The sequence below is a fragment of the Mus caroli genome, chromosome 9 (assembly GCF_900094665.2).
Source record: "Mus caroli chromosome 9, CAROLI_EIJ_v1.1, whole genome shotgun sequence".
Taxonomy (NCBI): Eukaryota; Metazoa; Chordata; class Mammalia; order Rodentia; family Muridae; genus Mus; species Mus caroli.
This window is the reverse complement of record NC_034578.1, coordinates 27883367-27901255: the sequence shown is the minus strand read 5'-3', so window position 1 is coordinate 27901255 and position 17889 is coordinate 27883367. Positions and strand designations below refer to the sequence as shown.

Genomic DNA, 17889 nt, shown 5'->3' with positions numbered 1-17889 from the left:
CACTGGTCTCCTGTATCACTATAACATCCCTCACTGGTCTCCTGTATCACTATAGCACCCCTCACTGGTCTCTTGACTGCCTCTTTTTGCCTCTTACTACTTACTAGCAGTCTAGGCTTCCTTTACTATGTCAAGCCAGATTCTGTCAGTTCTCAGCCAAAAGTCCTGCAGTGGTTAACAACCCCACTCAGCATACAATGCCAAAGCCTTTGTCATTAGATTACAAGAAAGCACATGATCTGTTCTCCAGTCCTCACACTTACCTATTCTTCCCCAGACCATTTAATTTGAGCAACACTATATGTGCTTCCTCCGGTTTGCTTTTTAATGGCATAGCCTTTATTTCACTTCTTCTACTACCACCTAATACGTTTTCACACAAACACACAACTTGCTCCTTCACATTCCTCAGTGTCTGCTTGTATTTCACCTTCTCACAAAGACCATACAGGTCTTCTCATATAGCCAGCAATTGTTATTGCACACAGCATTCTCCCTCCCTACCCACAGCATCTAAAACAGTACCTGAAAGGAACTACTCAATAAACATACAAAGCAACAGAAACTACTGCACTGTTTCCTGTGAGTATGCTGTTTTGCTTATATAACTGCTTATATACATATGTATACAACTGATTTACCATTGCGCTGAGTGTTTCCTCCCAATCAGGCCGCTCTCGGGGGTGAACATTTCTATGTAGCTCTGGAACAAAATCATCCTCTTCAGAATGTATTGAGGACTTCATCTTTCTAGAGAGAGAAATATGAGAGATTTCTGTAAGAATTTCCATCTCTATGAAAATTGTTTCAATGAACACAGTCCAAAAGGAGAATAAAAAATCTGATTTTAAGTTAAACTCAAAAGAGCTGGGGTGGCTAGTGGTAATCCTTCACTTCCACACTGGCTTCCAGAGATCTGATATACCAAACACCTGCTTCTTACTCCAGAAGATAACTGTAGAAATTATTATACAAGGCCTGATTACATCCATTCAACATAATGCGAACCTTGACGATGATCTGAAATCACTTACTCTGAAACAGTACCTACAGAACTGTGCAAAGCATTAGCAAAGCTTCATAATGCATTGGAAGTGGGCTCAGGTGGTAAAGGGCTTACTGCACAAGCATGAGGACAGGATGCACAGATTCCCAGTGAGCAACTTAAAAACTTGTAGTAGTGCCTGCCTCTAATCCCTGTACTGGGGAGTCCAGAAGCTTGTGGGCCGGCAGCCTAGCTGCATTAAAGAGCTTCAGGGTCACTGGGAGACCATTTCAAGAAGGGGATGGAGTGTGGCTGAGGTGAGGGGGAATAACAGGAAGATACAACTCTGGCCTCCACATGAATATGTACACATGTGCACACACATGAACATACCTGTGTGTGTGTGTGTGTGTGTGTGTGTACACGTATATGATATTTTAGGATGAGAAAAAATGATTAATTCCAATTTATGGAACAGAGTACATCCAACTAGCACCATCAGTGAGAATAATTATGAATGCTACTCAAAGTACCTCAATGCACACGTCTGAAGGAGCATAGTATTTCCAAGACTACAATCTTGGAGAGGAAGAAAAGCCCAATAAAATGAATTATGCATTTAGTGTTTCTTGTGGCATTAGAGATTTTTTCCAAACAATTATAGAAAAAATACCCCAGCATATTACTACAATTTTGAGTGGGCTGGCTAGGTAAAGGTTTTTTAGGCTGAGTTTACCAAAACTGATAGGGCTTTAGATAATTGAATATGTCTGAGAGAGAGCGAGAAGCCCAGCAAGAAGAGTCAGAAGCCCAGAAGAGACGGAAGGGACACATGGCACTGCTGTCTTGGAACTGAGTCACATAGAACAAGAACACTAAGGTTATACTGAAGCCACACAGGGTCAGAAGTGCTAGAGTAAATACTAACTCAGTTTAAAAAAAAAAAAACAAAAAACTGTTTTAAAAGATTCTTTGCAAATTTCCCATTGATATCAGATGATATCCAATAAATAGTAAGAGGCAAACTTTAAAAAGTAAAGAAAAAATGAAGGCAACCTTTCTCTAACTCAGATTTATAAACTGTCAAAAAGAAAGGGCAATAAGTCCATTTATTATGGTCCATTTGGGGATTCTGCTCCAGATGGAGAAATCTGTAAGCAGCATCACTCCCAGCCAACAAGAAATAGCAGACAGAGGGCCGTTGAGATGACTGAGTGGGAAAAGGTGCTTCCCACCAGGCCTAGTGCCTTGAATTCTGTCTCCCTGACCCACATAGTAAAGGACATAACCTCCACATGTGCTACAGCAAGAGTACTCAAGCACGCACTATGTGCCTACACACACACACACACAGTAAATCAATAAATGCAATTAAAAACTCTAAGAGATTTCAAGGCAGATGAAACATTCCTAGAATACATCAAGTAAAAGAACGCATGGCAAGTAACAGGAAAAAACAGAGAAGTGAGAAACATGGGCTTTTCTAAGATGAACCACATCATAGTCAATTACTTGCCTGGAGTCAAGCAAGGGGAAAAGAGACACGAGCTGGTAAGAAACATTTGGTTAATTTTTTATTAAGTTGCTTAAAATATTTATGATTAATATTTTCAATGAAATGAAAGAAACATCGATAAAAGTCAAGATTTCAAGAGGGAATTGGAATACTGAAACACTAATGCTCACTCTAAGACTAAAGAAATACAACTGCAATTACAGATTCATTAGCTGCAGGCTGGAGAGATGGAAGAGTAGGTAAAGTGCTTGCCCCATGCCTGATACCTGGGTCTGACCCCCAGTACCCTCATGGAGGAGGGAGAGAATCAACTCCTGAACACTGTTCCCTGACCTCCACACTATGGAAAGCGTGCGCATGCGCGCAGTAAAAAAATATAAGTAGAACAAACACAAAGTAGATAGTCTGAAACTCTTTTAAAAGGAACTTACTATATGTGGTTAACATAACAATGAACCTGATTAAACAGGTAGTTAACTGAAGTCTCACATATTTCTAAACTGATGACTTAAAAACAGTAAATGATGAAAAAGAGAAAGGAACAAGCCAGTATTTTAAAAACAATATCTGAAAAAGCCTTGGGCTGGAGAGATAGCTCTGTGGGTAAGAGCACTGACTGCTCTTCCAAAGGTCCAGAGTTCAAATCCCAGCAACTACATGGTGGCTTACAACCGTCTGTAATGAGATCTGACACCTCTTCTGGTGCATCTGAAGACAGCTACAGTGTACTTACATATAATAATAAATAAATCTTAAAAAAAAAAACTAATAAAAGCAATCAAGCTATCAACTCAAGGAACTTATACAAATCTCAAGCTAGAGTTTGTGATTTTTATTTTATTTTGTGTGTGTGTGGGTGTTTTGCTGTATGTGAGTGAACAACTGCATGCATGCTGTGCATCAGTTCCCCTGAGACCAGAGTTAAAGACTGTTGTTAGCCACCATATGAGTGCTGGGATTTGAACCTGGTCCTCTGGAAGAATAGCCAGTGTTCTTAACCACTGAGTCCAGCCCTAAAGGAAAAACTTTTAAAAACAAACTAGGTGTATCACAGCCAAACAACTAAAAAATAAAATCCTACAAGAAACTCAAAGTCAGTACAAAAGACAAATTGACTTCAAAGAAGCAAAATTCACAAGACAAAAAGAGAAAGCAAGAGTGTGACTCGTTGTTGTTATGAAGGAAGAACACTATAACCTAAAATCTTCTTCCAGAAGTATCTATTTAAAAAACAAGGTAAAATAAGTCATTCTCATGAAAGCAAATAAGTAAATAAACCAATAAATTTACCAAAAGGAAAACCAGGGCACAAATTTGAAAACTATGGAAACAGTGGAAAATATAAGATCCACAGAATGATAGGTGCAGAATTCACAGCTGTAATCCCAGAACTTGCAAGTCAAGGCCCTCCTGTGCTACAAGGTAAGTTTGAAGCCAGCCAGGACTACAAAGAGAAATATTCAAAAAGCCAGCAACCCTTTATGAGGCTTGTGTGCTTGGGGGCGGGGGGGGGGGTGTCCACGAACATATTATATTACTTATATTATTTAGTATAAAAATATAAAAAAGTACCTCTGGGCATGTCTATGGGGGAGTTTCTAAAGTGGGCTGAGTTGTGAAAACACATGTTAAAAATGGGCAGGATCATTCTATGGCTGAGGTGTCACCCTGCTGAAAAGGAGAAAGCAAGCTTAGAGCGCAAACTGCTGCCTGCAGATGCAATGTGACAGCCACCTTAAGCTCCTGCTTTGTGGCTTCTCTCCCATTGTGAACTACACACCCTTGAACTAGGAGCCAAGGCAAGGTCTTCATTCCTTATGTTGCTTTTGCTGAGTACTTTGGGAAGGATCAGACATGTAACTCATCCTTAGCTACAGAGCAACTTTGAGGCTAGACTCAGAAAGGGGGGCTAAGCATGAATCATATATACAAAGAGAAACAAAGGAGAAAGAACTTGACTCTTCTTCCCTATCTGGAAACCTAGAGAGGAAGACAGACAAGGAAGCAGGGACAGAGAATACACTGAACAACAAAGAGGGGGCTAACCATGACTCGAACACAAATGGGCAATATAAAGGTTCTGAGGACCCTGTAAACAATTACTATTTCAATGTAATAAGAGTCTAAATGAAAAATTCTATTCCCTGAACCATATAATTCACCAACGCTTAGAAAAAAGTCACTAAAACAGAAAAGCAGAGTCTTATAGCTGTGAAGACAGTTAAGTCTGTAAGAAACTCATGTGCACTTAATGGTGCATGATTTCCAGCACTGAAAGGATGGATAATAACCTCTTGCATGCATATATTCTTCTAGACTATAAAAATAAACACCTCTCAACCCATTCAATGAGCCAACCAGGTCTTAAAGCTTATACAACTAAATAGAAACTGACAAAGACATTGCAAGAAAAAGAAAAGAGACAAGAGGAAGAGAGATACCATGAACACAGCTACAAAACAAACTACTGAAAAAGAATGTGCGTGCGTGCGTGCGTGCATGTGTACATATAACCTAGCTTACAATCTAAAATCTATCCATAAAACCGACCGCACTCTGAAAGGCGGGGATCACACACAATTCTGACAAGTCGCAGTTAGTGCCTATCATAAATTTCAAAGGAAGACTATCTTAAAGAACAGAGCTAACATAATTCTTTTTTAAAATTACTTATTATTTATTTAATGTATAGGAATACTGTACTGTCGCTGTCTTCAGACACACCAGAAAAGGGCATCGGATCCCATTGCGGATGGTTGGGAGCCACCATGTGGTTGCTGGAAATTGAACTCAGGATCTCTAGAAGAGCAGTCCTAGTGCTCTTACCCGCTGAGCCATCTCTCCAGCCCCCAGCTAACATAATTCTTAAAGGTGAATTAGGAATGCTTTCCTGCTAGGATTGAGAAACCTATCTCTGGCAATGCTATATAAGGCCCTATTCAATTGTTGATGACTTTTTTTTTCCTATTACACAAAGGAAAATAATTTAAGATTAGAAAAAGAAATAAGATTGTAATTATTTGACATATATACAGATAAAAAATATGAAAGGCCCTACAATTTAGAATTGTAAGATAGTTTAGCAAGACTCTTAGTTATATGGCCAGTATGTAAAAATCTGGAATATTTATATGCAATGCTATGTTTACAATTATGTATGCCAAAAATGTAACTAACACACCTTTTTACTATATTTCATAAAACAGGCTACTACAAAATGAGAATTAGCATTGCCACTTGCCACAAATCAATAAACTTATCTTCAGAAGGGAGTCTCTCTGGACCTCTTTTGAAACTCAGAACTGGGGCTGGAGAGATGGCTCAGCAGGTAAGAGCACTGACTGCTCTTCCAGAAATCAATAAATTTCACAAATATTCAGGAACAAAAGCCATCATCCATTACATGATCCACAATTCTATTCAGGTAAAATTAAAGAAGCAATACAACTCATCTACAATGACCCAAGTAAACATAAAGGAGGGATAAGAAAATTCTGGAATGTGGGCTAGCAAGATGGCTCAGCAGGTAAGAGCACTGACTGCTCTTCCAAAGGTCCTGAGTTCAAATCCCAGCAACCACATGGTGGCTCACAACCACCCGTAATGAGATCTGACACCCTCTTCTGGTGTGTCTGAAGACTGGCATCAGTGTACTTGTGTGTAATAATAAATAAATCTTTGAGCCGAGCAAGCAGGGCCGACCAAGCAAGCAGAGGCCACAACCACATGAAGGCTCACAACCATCTGTACAGCTACAGTGTACTCATATACATTAAATAAATAAGTAAATCTTAAAAAGAATCTCGATTGGGTTGTATTTGAGAGAGAGGACTAAGCTATAGGCTTCTCTATATGTATGTTATATTGGAAAGAAAGTATAAAATGAAGGCTCACTAGCAAATAGTAACATTAATAGATATAAATTGTGTTTGTATATACTGTGTCTTCTAATAATCTATCAGCTTCATAAAACCTTGGTATCTATCATAATAATTATGAACAAGCTTTGCTATCCACATGTTTGAGTACCGCCCCACCTCCAACAGAACATCCCAGTGTTAAGAATTTTTAACTATTGATATGAAGAACCCAAAGGTATCTTTTACAAGTTTCTACAATATAACCTCAGTCTTGAACCTGTATATTAAAACAAAATGAAAAAGTCCCTTACACAGAAAAGCTGTCTGCTCAACTGCCTTGCTGCTTCTCCTGAGAAAAACTCTTCATCTCTAAGACACGCTCTATTTGTGCCAGATTCCTGCTTCTGGCTTCTGAGAACGCACACACAGCGGTGCTGAGTTTTTTGGTTTTTTGGTTTTGTTTTTTAAGATTTATTTATTTGTTACATATAAGTACACTGTAGCTGTCTTCAGACACCCCAGAAAAGGGCATCAGACCTCATTACAGTTGGTTGTGAGAATTACCATGTGGTTGCTGGGAATTGAACTCAGGACCTCTGGAAGAGCAATCAGTGCTCTTACCCGCTGAGCCATCTCTCCAGCCCCAGTTCTGCGTTTCAAAAGAGGTCCAGGGAGACTCCCTTCTGAAGATAAATACTGTATCACATTGTCCAGCATCTCAGGGACTGCTCCGACCCAGACACATCTTCTTGGTCCTCCAAGCAGCAGCAGGAGCACTTTATCTTTCTCTTCTCTTTTTCCCAATCATGTATCTCTAATCCTTCACCAAGTTTGGCCCTCATTCTACTAGAGCTGAACCAGTAAGTTATTCTCCACCAGTGCCTTCTGGAACCAGAGGCTGCCTTAGGGTCTCACCATTCTCTGATGCTTTGGAGATAAGAGATAAGACAACTGTCCTCTCCGGGTCAGAGACAATGGGTAACTCTGGATTTTTAGTCAGTTTTTGTCCATATGGACAGGGATATGTTTCACTTGTACTGATTAAGCACAGCTCTGAGAGACAGCCTAGAGTGAATCTGAGCACTCTGCTGCTTTCAACTGTGGTTGGAGTAGTAAATGAGAGGCTGTGAGGCCTGTGTAGTCTGTATACTTACAACTGAGAAAAGCTACAACCTGACATCCTGGAGTATAATACAGTCAGCATATTCCAGAAGATCCAGGCTCAGGACCCAGGATCCACATGGCAGATAACAATTTGTAATTCCAGTTCCAGGGGCTCTGACTTTCACAGGCACTGACACATGGGGTTCACAGACATACCTCCAAGCAGACTACCTATACGCATACGCTAAAAATAAATCAGTATTTCAAAATAGCCAGGAGCTCTGTTCTGGTTAGTTTATATAGAATAAATAATGCTTTTCTCTTTCCTAAATCACTCCCTGGCTGGGTGGTGTTGGCACACACCTTTAATCCCAGCACTGGGAGGCAGAGGCAGGTGGATCTATTTGAGTTCAAGGCCAGCCTGATCTATATAATGAGTCCCAGGACAGTCAAGGCTACACACAGAAATCTTGTCTTGAAAAACAACCAAATCATTCCACAGTAAAATTACTTAGCCCAACTCAATTTGCTTCAACGTTGATTCACCTATTTTTAAGCACTTTATTATACTAAATGCACAAATTAAATTGAACTAACACCTTTATATTATAATATACTTTTATTCTGAGCAAAGTGTGTTCTTAATTATTTTCCTCACTTCTTTTATGTTCTTCAGTAAAGTCTTGTGTTATGTTGTTGGTTTTATCATCATTTCAAATAGGTCTTAAAGGTCTTGATTAGTCTTATTTAGGGCATTTTTATTTATTTATTTTCTTAAATTGTATCTTCTAACTTACTGGTATTTGATAGCTTCATATACTATGATTAGCTATTTTACAAACAAGAAAACTGGACCATGTTGCCCCATCAATCACTCTAGACACAGCAGACCAGTTTTCCTGGAAGATCCACTTTCTAGCCATTCACATCCCTGGAAATCCATCATGATGAGCACCAGGCCCTTCAGGGACATTTCCTATCAAAGGCCTGGGGGACTGGGGCAGGAGGGGAACCTTTGCACTGTGCCTTTTATTCTAAGACTACATGTACTCCAAGAAACAAATGCCTTGTTCCAGTCTTTGAAAACTTATTAAAGAATGGAAACAAATCCTTTGCAAAGTGGTATAGCTGACATCATGAGACGGATGAATTTCAGGTTGGTAAGCCAAAGTCTCATCTACGGCAGAAATGAGACTGAAGGAACAGAAAGCAAAAGCTCCTACAGAGCTTCCCTCAGCAAACAGGGAAAAGAAGGGAAAGAGAGAGACAACACACACACAAAAGACCACTGGGTAGAAGAAATAGATTTACTTCAAATAATTATAACTGAATGAGAACACAGAAAAGAAAACGAGTGATTGGAAAGAGATCAAATGAGAAGCAGAACTTCCAGTGTGTCTAGGAAGGTCCATCTGTTCTGGTTAAGCTTAAGTTATTCTGAGGCACAGGCTAGATAGCCATGACTAGCCTGGACCTCACTGTGTAGACCTGCCTTCAAACTCTAGATGCTGGGATAAAACGTTGTGTTCCACTTTAGAAGCAAAAGGTTGGCTGTATTACATTCCTGAGTAAAGTTTAAGTCTGTAAGAGATAATTTCATAATGCACGTGTACGCTCATAATAAACCTAGACAAACATTCTAACACTGACCCACATGCCAGCATAATTTCTTAACTTTAAATAAACAACTTAATAAATCAAGAACTTTTAAACTATTTACAGTTTCTATGCTCTAAGGCCTTTTGAACATCAAAAACCTTATGCAGCCAAACACATGCCTTTCTTCTGGAAAGCTCCCCTTGGGCACCACACCAAAGGGCTTAATTATTGAAATACCAAGAAAGTCTTGCACTAGCATGTCTTGAGGTTAGAATGAGGTTTACTTCACCAATGATAATGACTGAATAATGGCTAAGTTCCAACACTGCATACAGTTTTCTGAGATTAGGGAGGCTTACTTCAGACTCATGGTTATTAGTTTAGCACTGATAAGAGTATGCTCAGGAAAGGCGGTACTTAATAATAAATGAATATTTTGAGGAGCAAACTAAGCTCCAAAGCAATAAGATATCTTTTTCTTGTAAGATATATGCATTTTGGCTCTTTATATGAGACATTAAAAGTGAGATACCTATGTAAAATTGTATAGTATGCAACTGATATGAGTGTGAAGATGTAATTACATTAATGCTTAAGGGTTAGTATTTCCTCTCCATCCCTCCAAGTTCATAAAAACTGATTGGTAAATCTCAAAATCAAGAACTTCAGAAAACAAAAAGTCAAGAATAATAAAAAACTGTGAAGTAGCATCTAGCCATTCAAGTAAATCACTCTACTGTAAAGGAAAAGTAAGCCCACTGAAGTCATCACTGCCCAGCTCTGCTGAGCAGCGCAGCATCATTCCAAGGAAGGCAGAGGTGGGGCAAAGCGACCACCAGACCAGGCAAGCACATGGGAAACAGGTGCCATATGCTTAAAACCAATAGGGCGCCGCACCCTCAGCCCCCATTATGGTGTTCACCAAATTAGTCTCTTCAAGTAGAGTAAGAACTTTCTCTTCTCATTTCAAAATCAAAGGTCTTAAATGCAGATACAAGTAAAGGTACTTGAAAGAGAGACTAGGGCATCATCTGTAGGTTAAAGGTATATAAATTTTAAGAGGTTAATTATATACTCTAACATTCCTGAAACTGTTTAAAATTGTATGCTCTACCTGCCAGGTTGTCTACCTGCCAGTAAAGTGAAATGAGAGACTAAACTTGAAAGAAAAACAAAACAAAACAAAAACAACAAAGAAAAACTTCTTGAGACAGTACAACATAGATCAAAATAGCGTCTACCTCACAGTCCTCTTGCCATGGTCTCTCAAATGATAGGATTTTTGAAAGGCGTGTGCCTCTACACCCAGCTCAAGAGTCTGGTAAAGACATTTCTAGTTCCAAAGGCCAACAATCTAGAGCCTAGTTCTAAGTACCCTAGAACTCACACCTTGGAGAGGGAAGCTCAAAACAGTAGGTTCATGGCTCCACTTTAGTATTAGCAACATCTAAATATCACTGATGCACAGAATCACCTCAAAGAAATGTTAAAAGGGTGGTGCTTCAGGAAGTTATTGCCCAACTAGACAGAGGCAGATAGCACCAGATATATATCACAAGTATTTCCTACTACAAAAGTCTTTCAGTCATTACACGTGGGTTCAAATCTTTCATTGATAGATAATATGGGCTAAGCAGATCTACGTCAAATCCTCATCTGAAAAATTTTATAGACTTTTTATGCAGCTAACAGACATACTTTACATAACATATTTAGCCAATATACTTCATGTAACAACTCCTAAATGGAGTTTCTCTTTCCTGACAGGATTAAACATTTGTTTTCCTTTTCTGAATTGTAGTTTCCTTCCCATTTACAGAAGGGTTCTTTTAATGATGTAAAGATCATTCTTTATACAGAAATGTTCATAACTACGGGCTACCCTCTTCTGAGGACTCTAAGGACCTCTGCACAGGGTAACAAGGCAGATGGAGCACACAATATTAACTGCACAGTACAAATGAGAAGTCAGAGGAGCAAAGAGCTGAGTCAGTGACCCCAGCTCTGGTCTGACATGGTAGACATGGTAGAGAGTGAGCAGACCCCACATGTGCTCTCAGAAAAGCCTTGTCTCCTCCCAACAGGTCAAAAAGTAAAGGCTACTGCAGAAGCTAACAGACAAACATTTGCTTTTCTCTCAAAGTATAATGCCTTCTGTAACACAGATAATGGCTGGAGCCACCAGGAACACACATTTTGGATAAGATTAGGTCTTCCACCCACGACCCCTCAAGATACATGATACCATTCCTTTTTAAGAGTAAATTTAACACCTAACTTAGATGCTACACATGAGAAAAAAATAATTACAGTCTCCCCCCTCCCCGTCTCTTTAGGAGACAGAGAAACAGAGAAACAGATGGAGTTGTAATCAGGCAGCAGTTTTGCTCTAGATGAACTAGTACAGATTTTAAAGAAACAAACTGAAACTCTGGTATACACTTAACGATAAACCCGACCTTTCAAACAACCATCATACAGCACAGACTCTATTGCTCTATCACTTCTCCAAAGTCAGAGCTGCATTTAAGCCAGCCCTTCCCCTTCCACACCCACATGCATTTTTCTGCCTGGCGTTTCAGCAGGAACATGCTGCGGATGTTGTGAAAGCCTGTGCTGCCTTGTTTCCTCATGCCTTCCTGATGAGTAGGGTGAGAAACACTGTGTGAAATTCGGCCTTACCTATATCTCTGTCTGCAGTTTGTAAATCAAATCCAAAGGCGCATGCATTTTGGAAGATTTAAGGTGCAATTCAGATAGGATATACAACTGTAAACAAGAACAAACTCCCTCTGGTTTCATGGCTTCCTAAAACAGGGCCTACAAATGGCTGTCTCTCAGATCACTATGCTGTCAGGACTCAACACTAGGACTCAGCCTTACAGATCAGAAGAGAAAAATGGTACGGGAGGTTCCCACCGCTTAAGAATAAATCTAAGACTACAGTATCTAACATACTGTAGAATATCAATAAAGTCAGGCACAAGTTGTTTCTTCCTTTGACAATTACCACAAAGTAACTAACACAATTGTAACCAGGTCAGTTTTAATACAAACCAAACAAAACATAGTCAAGTAAGAAAGATACAAAGACCATAGCAAAAACCAGGGGATATGTGTAACATCAGCATACCTTTAGAAAGATGAAGCTTATTCAAATCTGGAAAGCTAAATGTAATTATAGGAGGAAAAAAGGAAACAAAAAAGAATGATATGCTAGTAAATGTTCATTTGCATAATCTCAACATTAAAAAATAATTCTCATTTGTTTTAACCCTTGAGTAACAAATTCATATGACCTACCAAGAGCTCTTACCACTCAATCGCTCCATTCTTCAACTAAGTCTTTAAAACAAATGCCAAATAAAGAAATCCTCTAACTTGGGACACACACACACACACACACACACACACACGGAGGGGAGGAAGACTATAACTACTTGTTTTGACTATTAAACATAAAGACTATATCTGATGAAATGATGTGTTCACCTGCCTAAGGACTCAGGTAAAGTTACAAAGATATCTAATGCCTATGTGGGTAGTAGTGGGTGTATGTAGTTCAAACTCCAAATTTCACTGAGATTTGTTTTGTTTTGTTTTGTTTTGTTTTGAGATAGGGTTTCGCTGTGTACACCTGGCTGTCCTGGAACTCACTCTGCAGACCAGGCTGGCTTCAAACCTACAGAGATTTCCCTACCTCTACCTGCAGTGCTAAAATTAAAGGTATGAACATAAAGATTTTTTTAAGTGTCTACAAATGTGTTAAGTCCCTAGCCCTGAATGAAACAGAAAAGGCTTCCTAAATTCTGTAATAATACAACAGAATTAAATACTGTCAGTTTCCTCCTGCAAATGGATCTCTTTTAACAGAAGCCACAGAACTCTCAAACAGGAGGCATCCTCTTAAAAACTTCCAAGTATTAACTGCGACCAGAAAGTCCAAAGCCCAAAAGCCTTAGAATAAGAAAGTGGGTAAAAATTGAGAATCAAAGCCACAAAATAACTGATTTAAATTTAATCGGATGTTTTATACATAAGCATAAATGCAGTCAGCTGTCCGCACACATACGTTTCAGAGCACAGTGCAAGGAAACGGTGAAATAACCTTTAGATGCAAATTCAGATCAAATCTATTAAGATAAAAATCAGACACAGAAAAGGGTAGCAGTTCATTAGGAGTCTGTACTTGAAATTCCTGAAATGCTACTACAAAACCTGTCTAACACCTTCTCTTCCTGGTGTTGGAACAAGTAATTGAAAATACATTTTACAAGCTCAGGGCAAGTTGTGGAATGTAGAATGGTACGGCCAAAGGAAAAGCTGCCCTCTTCCACCCCAAACTGACCCAGAGAGAAGTCTTACTGAGAAAAGTATTGAAACAGAGAGGATAGAGGAGGAGGAGGAGAGGACAGATGGACAAAGGATGGACAAGAAAACAACTCCGTTTTACCTGAAACTCTCTTCCCTTTCTTCCTCTTCACCATCAGTCAGCTGGGTTACACCTTCACAGTCCAACCAAAACACACTGTCATCCCCCAAAGAGCTAGTCTCACTTTCTGTCTCCATCTTGCTTGTCTTGTGAGATCCTCAAGGCATGGGATATGGAGCAGCACGGTGTCCAGGTGGGTCAGCTCTGCTGATGCACACTCAGGAGTGTGGCTGCCATACCAGTGGCAGGTGATGATGTGGTTTCATTACAGTTGGGACTACAGACAGGAAACCCCAGGCACACACTCACTGCATATGACTGTGCACCTGTCATACCTTAGACCCTCCCACTGCCTCAGGCTCCATGACCTACATAATAAAACCAGAACCCTAATCAGGGTGATCTTTCGCTAATTATCTACTTTTAATAACTATTTTTCTTATCTCAAGTTTCCAGGTAATAGGTATTTTCAAAAAGCAGGCTTCTGCTTGTATCTCAGCCTTTTAAAGCACAAACAGAAAACTAGAAAGGATAACTACACATACCAGTGTTCTGTGCTCAGCACCATGCAAGGCAGTTACACGCCTCACAATTAATAGGGAAGATATGCATTGTCTAGGAACCTGCCAGACTTCCTGCCTTCTTACTTTACATATCTTTCCTTCCACTCAGAGATAACTGCCAGGTATACTTTTGCTCAAGTGGCCAGATTAAGACAGAAAAAAAAGAGCCTTCCATGGCCCATCAAAGAAACAAACAAAAAAAAAAGGTGTCAAAAGTTGAAAGGCATTGACAATTATTAAAGGACATTAAAACACAAAACATGTTTACACATTTACACTGGAGAGGTCCATGCTGATGGTAAACAGCTTACTAGGAGGTAAGGTCAAGTGACACTGTACACTACACAACAGCTTTCACCAACCTCAGATGTGCCCTTAAGTCCTGGGTACTAGTCTCCTTCCCAGCAGCAGAAAATATGGAGCCCTGACTTTTACACCCAGGTCCACACATAGTGAGTGAGTGAGTGAGTGAGTGAGTGAGTGAGTGAGTGAATGAATGAATGAATGAATGAATGAATAAGAAAAGGAAAGACAAGACACACCATACCACCACCTAAGAGCTACTCTTGAGTTTCCTCACTTGAAAGCATGGAAAATGAACTTCTACTGACTTGGCTTATACAATACCTTTCCCTTCCTGCAACTTCTAGAATACTTGCTGATTTAATCCTGCAGCTTTGAAAATTGACAGAGGGTTAGTTTCCTGATAGAAACTACAATTTGTTGGCAAATCTGAAAACAGGTTTAGAAAACCAATCATTTCTGACCGTAGGGATTTGGAAAATTTTCCTGACATTTTACATAAAAACAACTGACAAAATATTCGAGCTTCTATTGAAACAAATCCTAGTAAATCCCAATCTCTGTGATGACCTCAAGCCGAGAGGACGGGACAGTCACAGCAGCACTGTAACAAATCCCTGTCATCCAACAGAGATCCTGGGGGTGTGAGTTACAGTCTTCCTCATTCTGTACATTAAAATAAATGCCCAGGAAACCAAGGATTTAAGTCTAAGAATTAAATCACAGAATACCCCAGGACGCTCCTTGCAACAATATTACATTAGAAAAGTCCTCAGTATAATTTGATAGAGTTCTAACAATTTTTATAAAGCCAGAAAAAAATCACAAAACACAGATAAACCTTATATAAAAATATTTATATCCAGCTTGAGATGGTTGAGTTGATAAAATGCTTTCTACAGAAATATAAAGACCTAAGATTGGATTCCCTAGAACCTACCTATGAAGTCATCTGTGGGGCTGAAGACATGACTAAACAGTTGAGAATACTGATAACGCTTACAGAGGACCCAGTTTCCATTCCCAGCACCTACATGGAAGCACAGAGCTGTCTGATGGCTGTCTGGCCTCCTTAGGCACCAAGCTATACACATGGCATACCAACATACACGCAAGGAAAACACCCATACTCATTTAAAAAATGAGTATGGTTACACATGTCTGTAAACTCCAACACTATGAGCAGAAATAGGTATATCCTGGCCTCTCTGTTGGGCCCAAACTTCAAACTTCAGGTTCAGTGAAAAGATTCTGTCTCAAAAAATAAGGTAGGACAGTGACAGAGTCAGACATCATAATATCAAACACTGGTCTCCACACATGAACACAATAATGACCACATATGCACATGCATGTGTGCACACACACAAACACACACAGAGAGAGGGAGAGGAGGGAATAAGGGAGAGAGAAGAGGGAGGGAGGTAGGAAAGGAGGGAGGGAGGGAGGAGAGAGGGAGGGAGGGGGAAGGGAGGAAGAAGAGGTGTTTATATGTTCTATAACAATAACAAAATGCAAACACAGCCAAAGTGTAAAATGAGCAGGTAAAGAAGCAGAGCACAAATAGAAATCTCTCTGATCCAATAGCACAGAAGATAAATTGGTAAAAAGGGAAATAACCAGAGAAACCTACAAGACAACCTTATTACATAAGAAAAGATACTTAACTAACACAGAAATGGGATGAGGACTCACAAAAATATATGTTTTTTATTTTTGCACACAAGCAAGGTTTTTAAATGTTTTTAATAAGCCAGGTAGGGGATACATACCTCTAATCCCAGCACTCAGAAGGCAGAGGCAGACAGACCAGTGTGTGTTCCAAGCTATCCATGGCTCCACAGTGAAACTCTGTTGGAGGGACTAGGCATAAATTAACAAAAATCCCTACACCAAGCATGAGAACACCCTTAAAAGTGTATAAGGGGAATCCAAAAGACCGCCCCCCAAAAAAATACTATAGGCTATTGATACTGCCCTTGGTGGCTTCCTGGAGGTGGAGGTTAGTTCTCTAAGGCTGAAGATGCCAGATATTTTAGACACAGGGCCTGGAAGATTACACCTAGACCTGAAAACCTTCTCCCTGAGGGTTAGCTTTAATACCAGAAGATACCATGCAAGCTTCCAAAAAAGAAAAACACCCAATGACCCTTGTGAGCTATGATGTCTATGCACCTCAACAATGACCAGCACAGCACCACATTCCTAACAGTGCAAACATACCTTAGCAGTCACAGCTTTCTAACTGGACTTAAGACCTACTCAACAAGAGAGGAAAACATGCCTGGTACTGGGAATCTGCCTACCTACTGCGGGCTAGTGAAGTCATGGATCTTTGAGGGGAACCTACAACCACAATTTTCCTAAACCAGCATACCTCCTAACTACATTCTAAATATTTATCCTTATCCTCACAGGTAAGTATAGGTCTCATCCCTCATTTTAAAAACAAAACAAAACAAAAAAGTCTCTCTACAATGGAGATCAATACAGAAAACCACAACCAATCAAAACATAGAACAAGGACCATATGGTGCCCAGCCCCAATGGATGCATCTACAACACAACTCCTATACCTAAGGCTCAGGAATCATAATGGAAGAGGACGCCCAAGGCTGTAGGAGACAGAGGAACAGGAAGGTTGCTGTGAGATTGTGTCTTCTAAAATGTCAGAGAATCCATGAAGTTTCATCAACAGACTGACTATATGAGGCCTAATCAAGGATGACACCACAACATCCTAACATGGAAGGGGGATGCCTCATGGGGACTCTGAGCCTAAACAAATAACTACAGGCAACTAAATAATGCTGGGAGAAGGAGAACTAGCTTTCCCTAGAGAAGAGCTCCCAACTGTTTATCTAATACCAAGTGGTCAGCCCTGAAATCGTGTGTGTGTGTGTGTGTGTGTGTGTGTGTGTGTGTGTGTGTACAATTAAAGAAAAAGGTCATGAACTTCAGAGATCAAGAGAGTTACAAAGGAAGGACTGAAGGAAGAAAAGAAGGAACAAATTATGTAATTATATTCTAATTTCAAAAAAATGTAAAGCTCTTAACAAACTGAAAGACAATAAGGGAAAATCAATATGCATGCAGGTCAGAGTTTAAACAGATGCATTCTCTTTGCAGGGAGAGTTGGCAAAATCCACCAGAACACAAACTAGGACCCTCCTTAGCCCGGTGGTCTTTCAGGTAGATACTGGAGATAAGCAGAAACACCCATTGTAACACACTTTATAATAGCAAAAGAGAACAGCAAAACGTGCACCTTATTGTTGCTTAGCATTGGATTACATAATTATCTCACTGAAAAGCCAGGGAGAGCAATGCTACATACATATATGAGGACAAAGCAGCTGCTTCATGATCACAGTGGGAACAAGTGAACAGAAATATGATGAAGGGCAGAGAAAAAAGAGGCAAAGGGGTAGAACAGCACATACAGATCCACATTCAGGTTCCAAGAAAGGCATCTGTACAGATGCTCAGAACTCCCACTAAGAGCATCAACACAACAGTCTTACCTC

The 17889-nt window shown here is 39.8% G+C and overlaps 1 protein-coding gene across 3 annotated transcripts in view; it reads right to left on the bottom strand.

The window, feature by feature from the left end:
• Nucleotides 1-17889, bottom strand: part of Arhgap32 (Rho GTPase activating protein 32) — a 223456-nt gene that overhangs the window by 132696 nt on the left and 72871 nt on the right. For all 3 annotated transcript variants that reach the window (XM_029481740.1, XM_029481739.1, XM_021171547.2), the window contains one exon: nt 642-750. In XM_029481740.1, the coding sequence (XP_029337600.1) occupies nt 642-746 (105 nt within the window). In that variant the 5' untranslated portion in view covers nt 747-750. Of the gene's footprint in view, nt 1-641; nt 751-17889 lie in introns of those variants that run through there.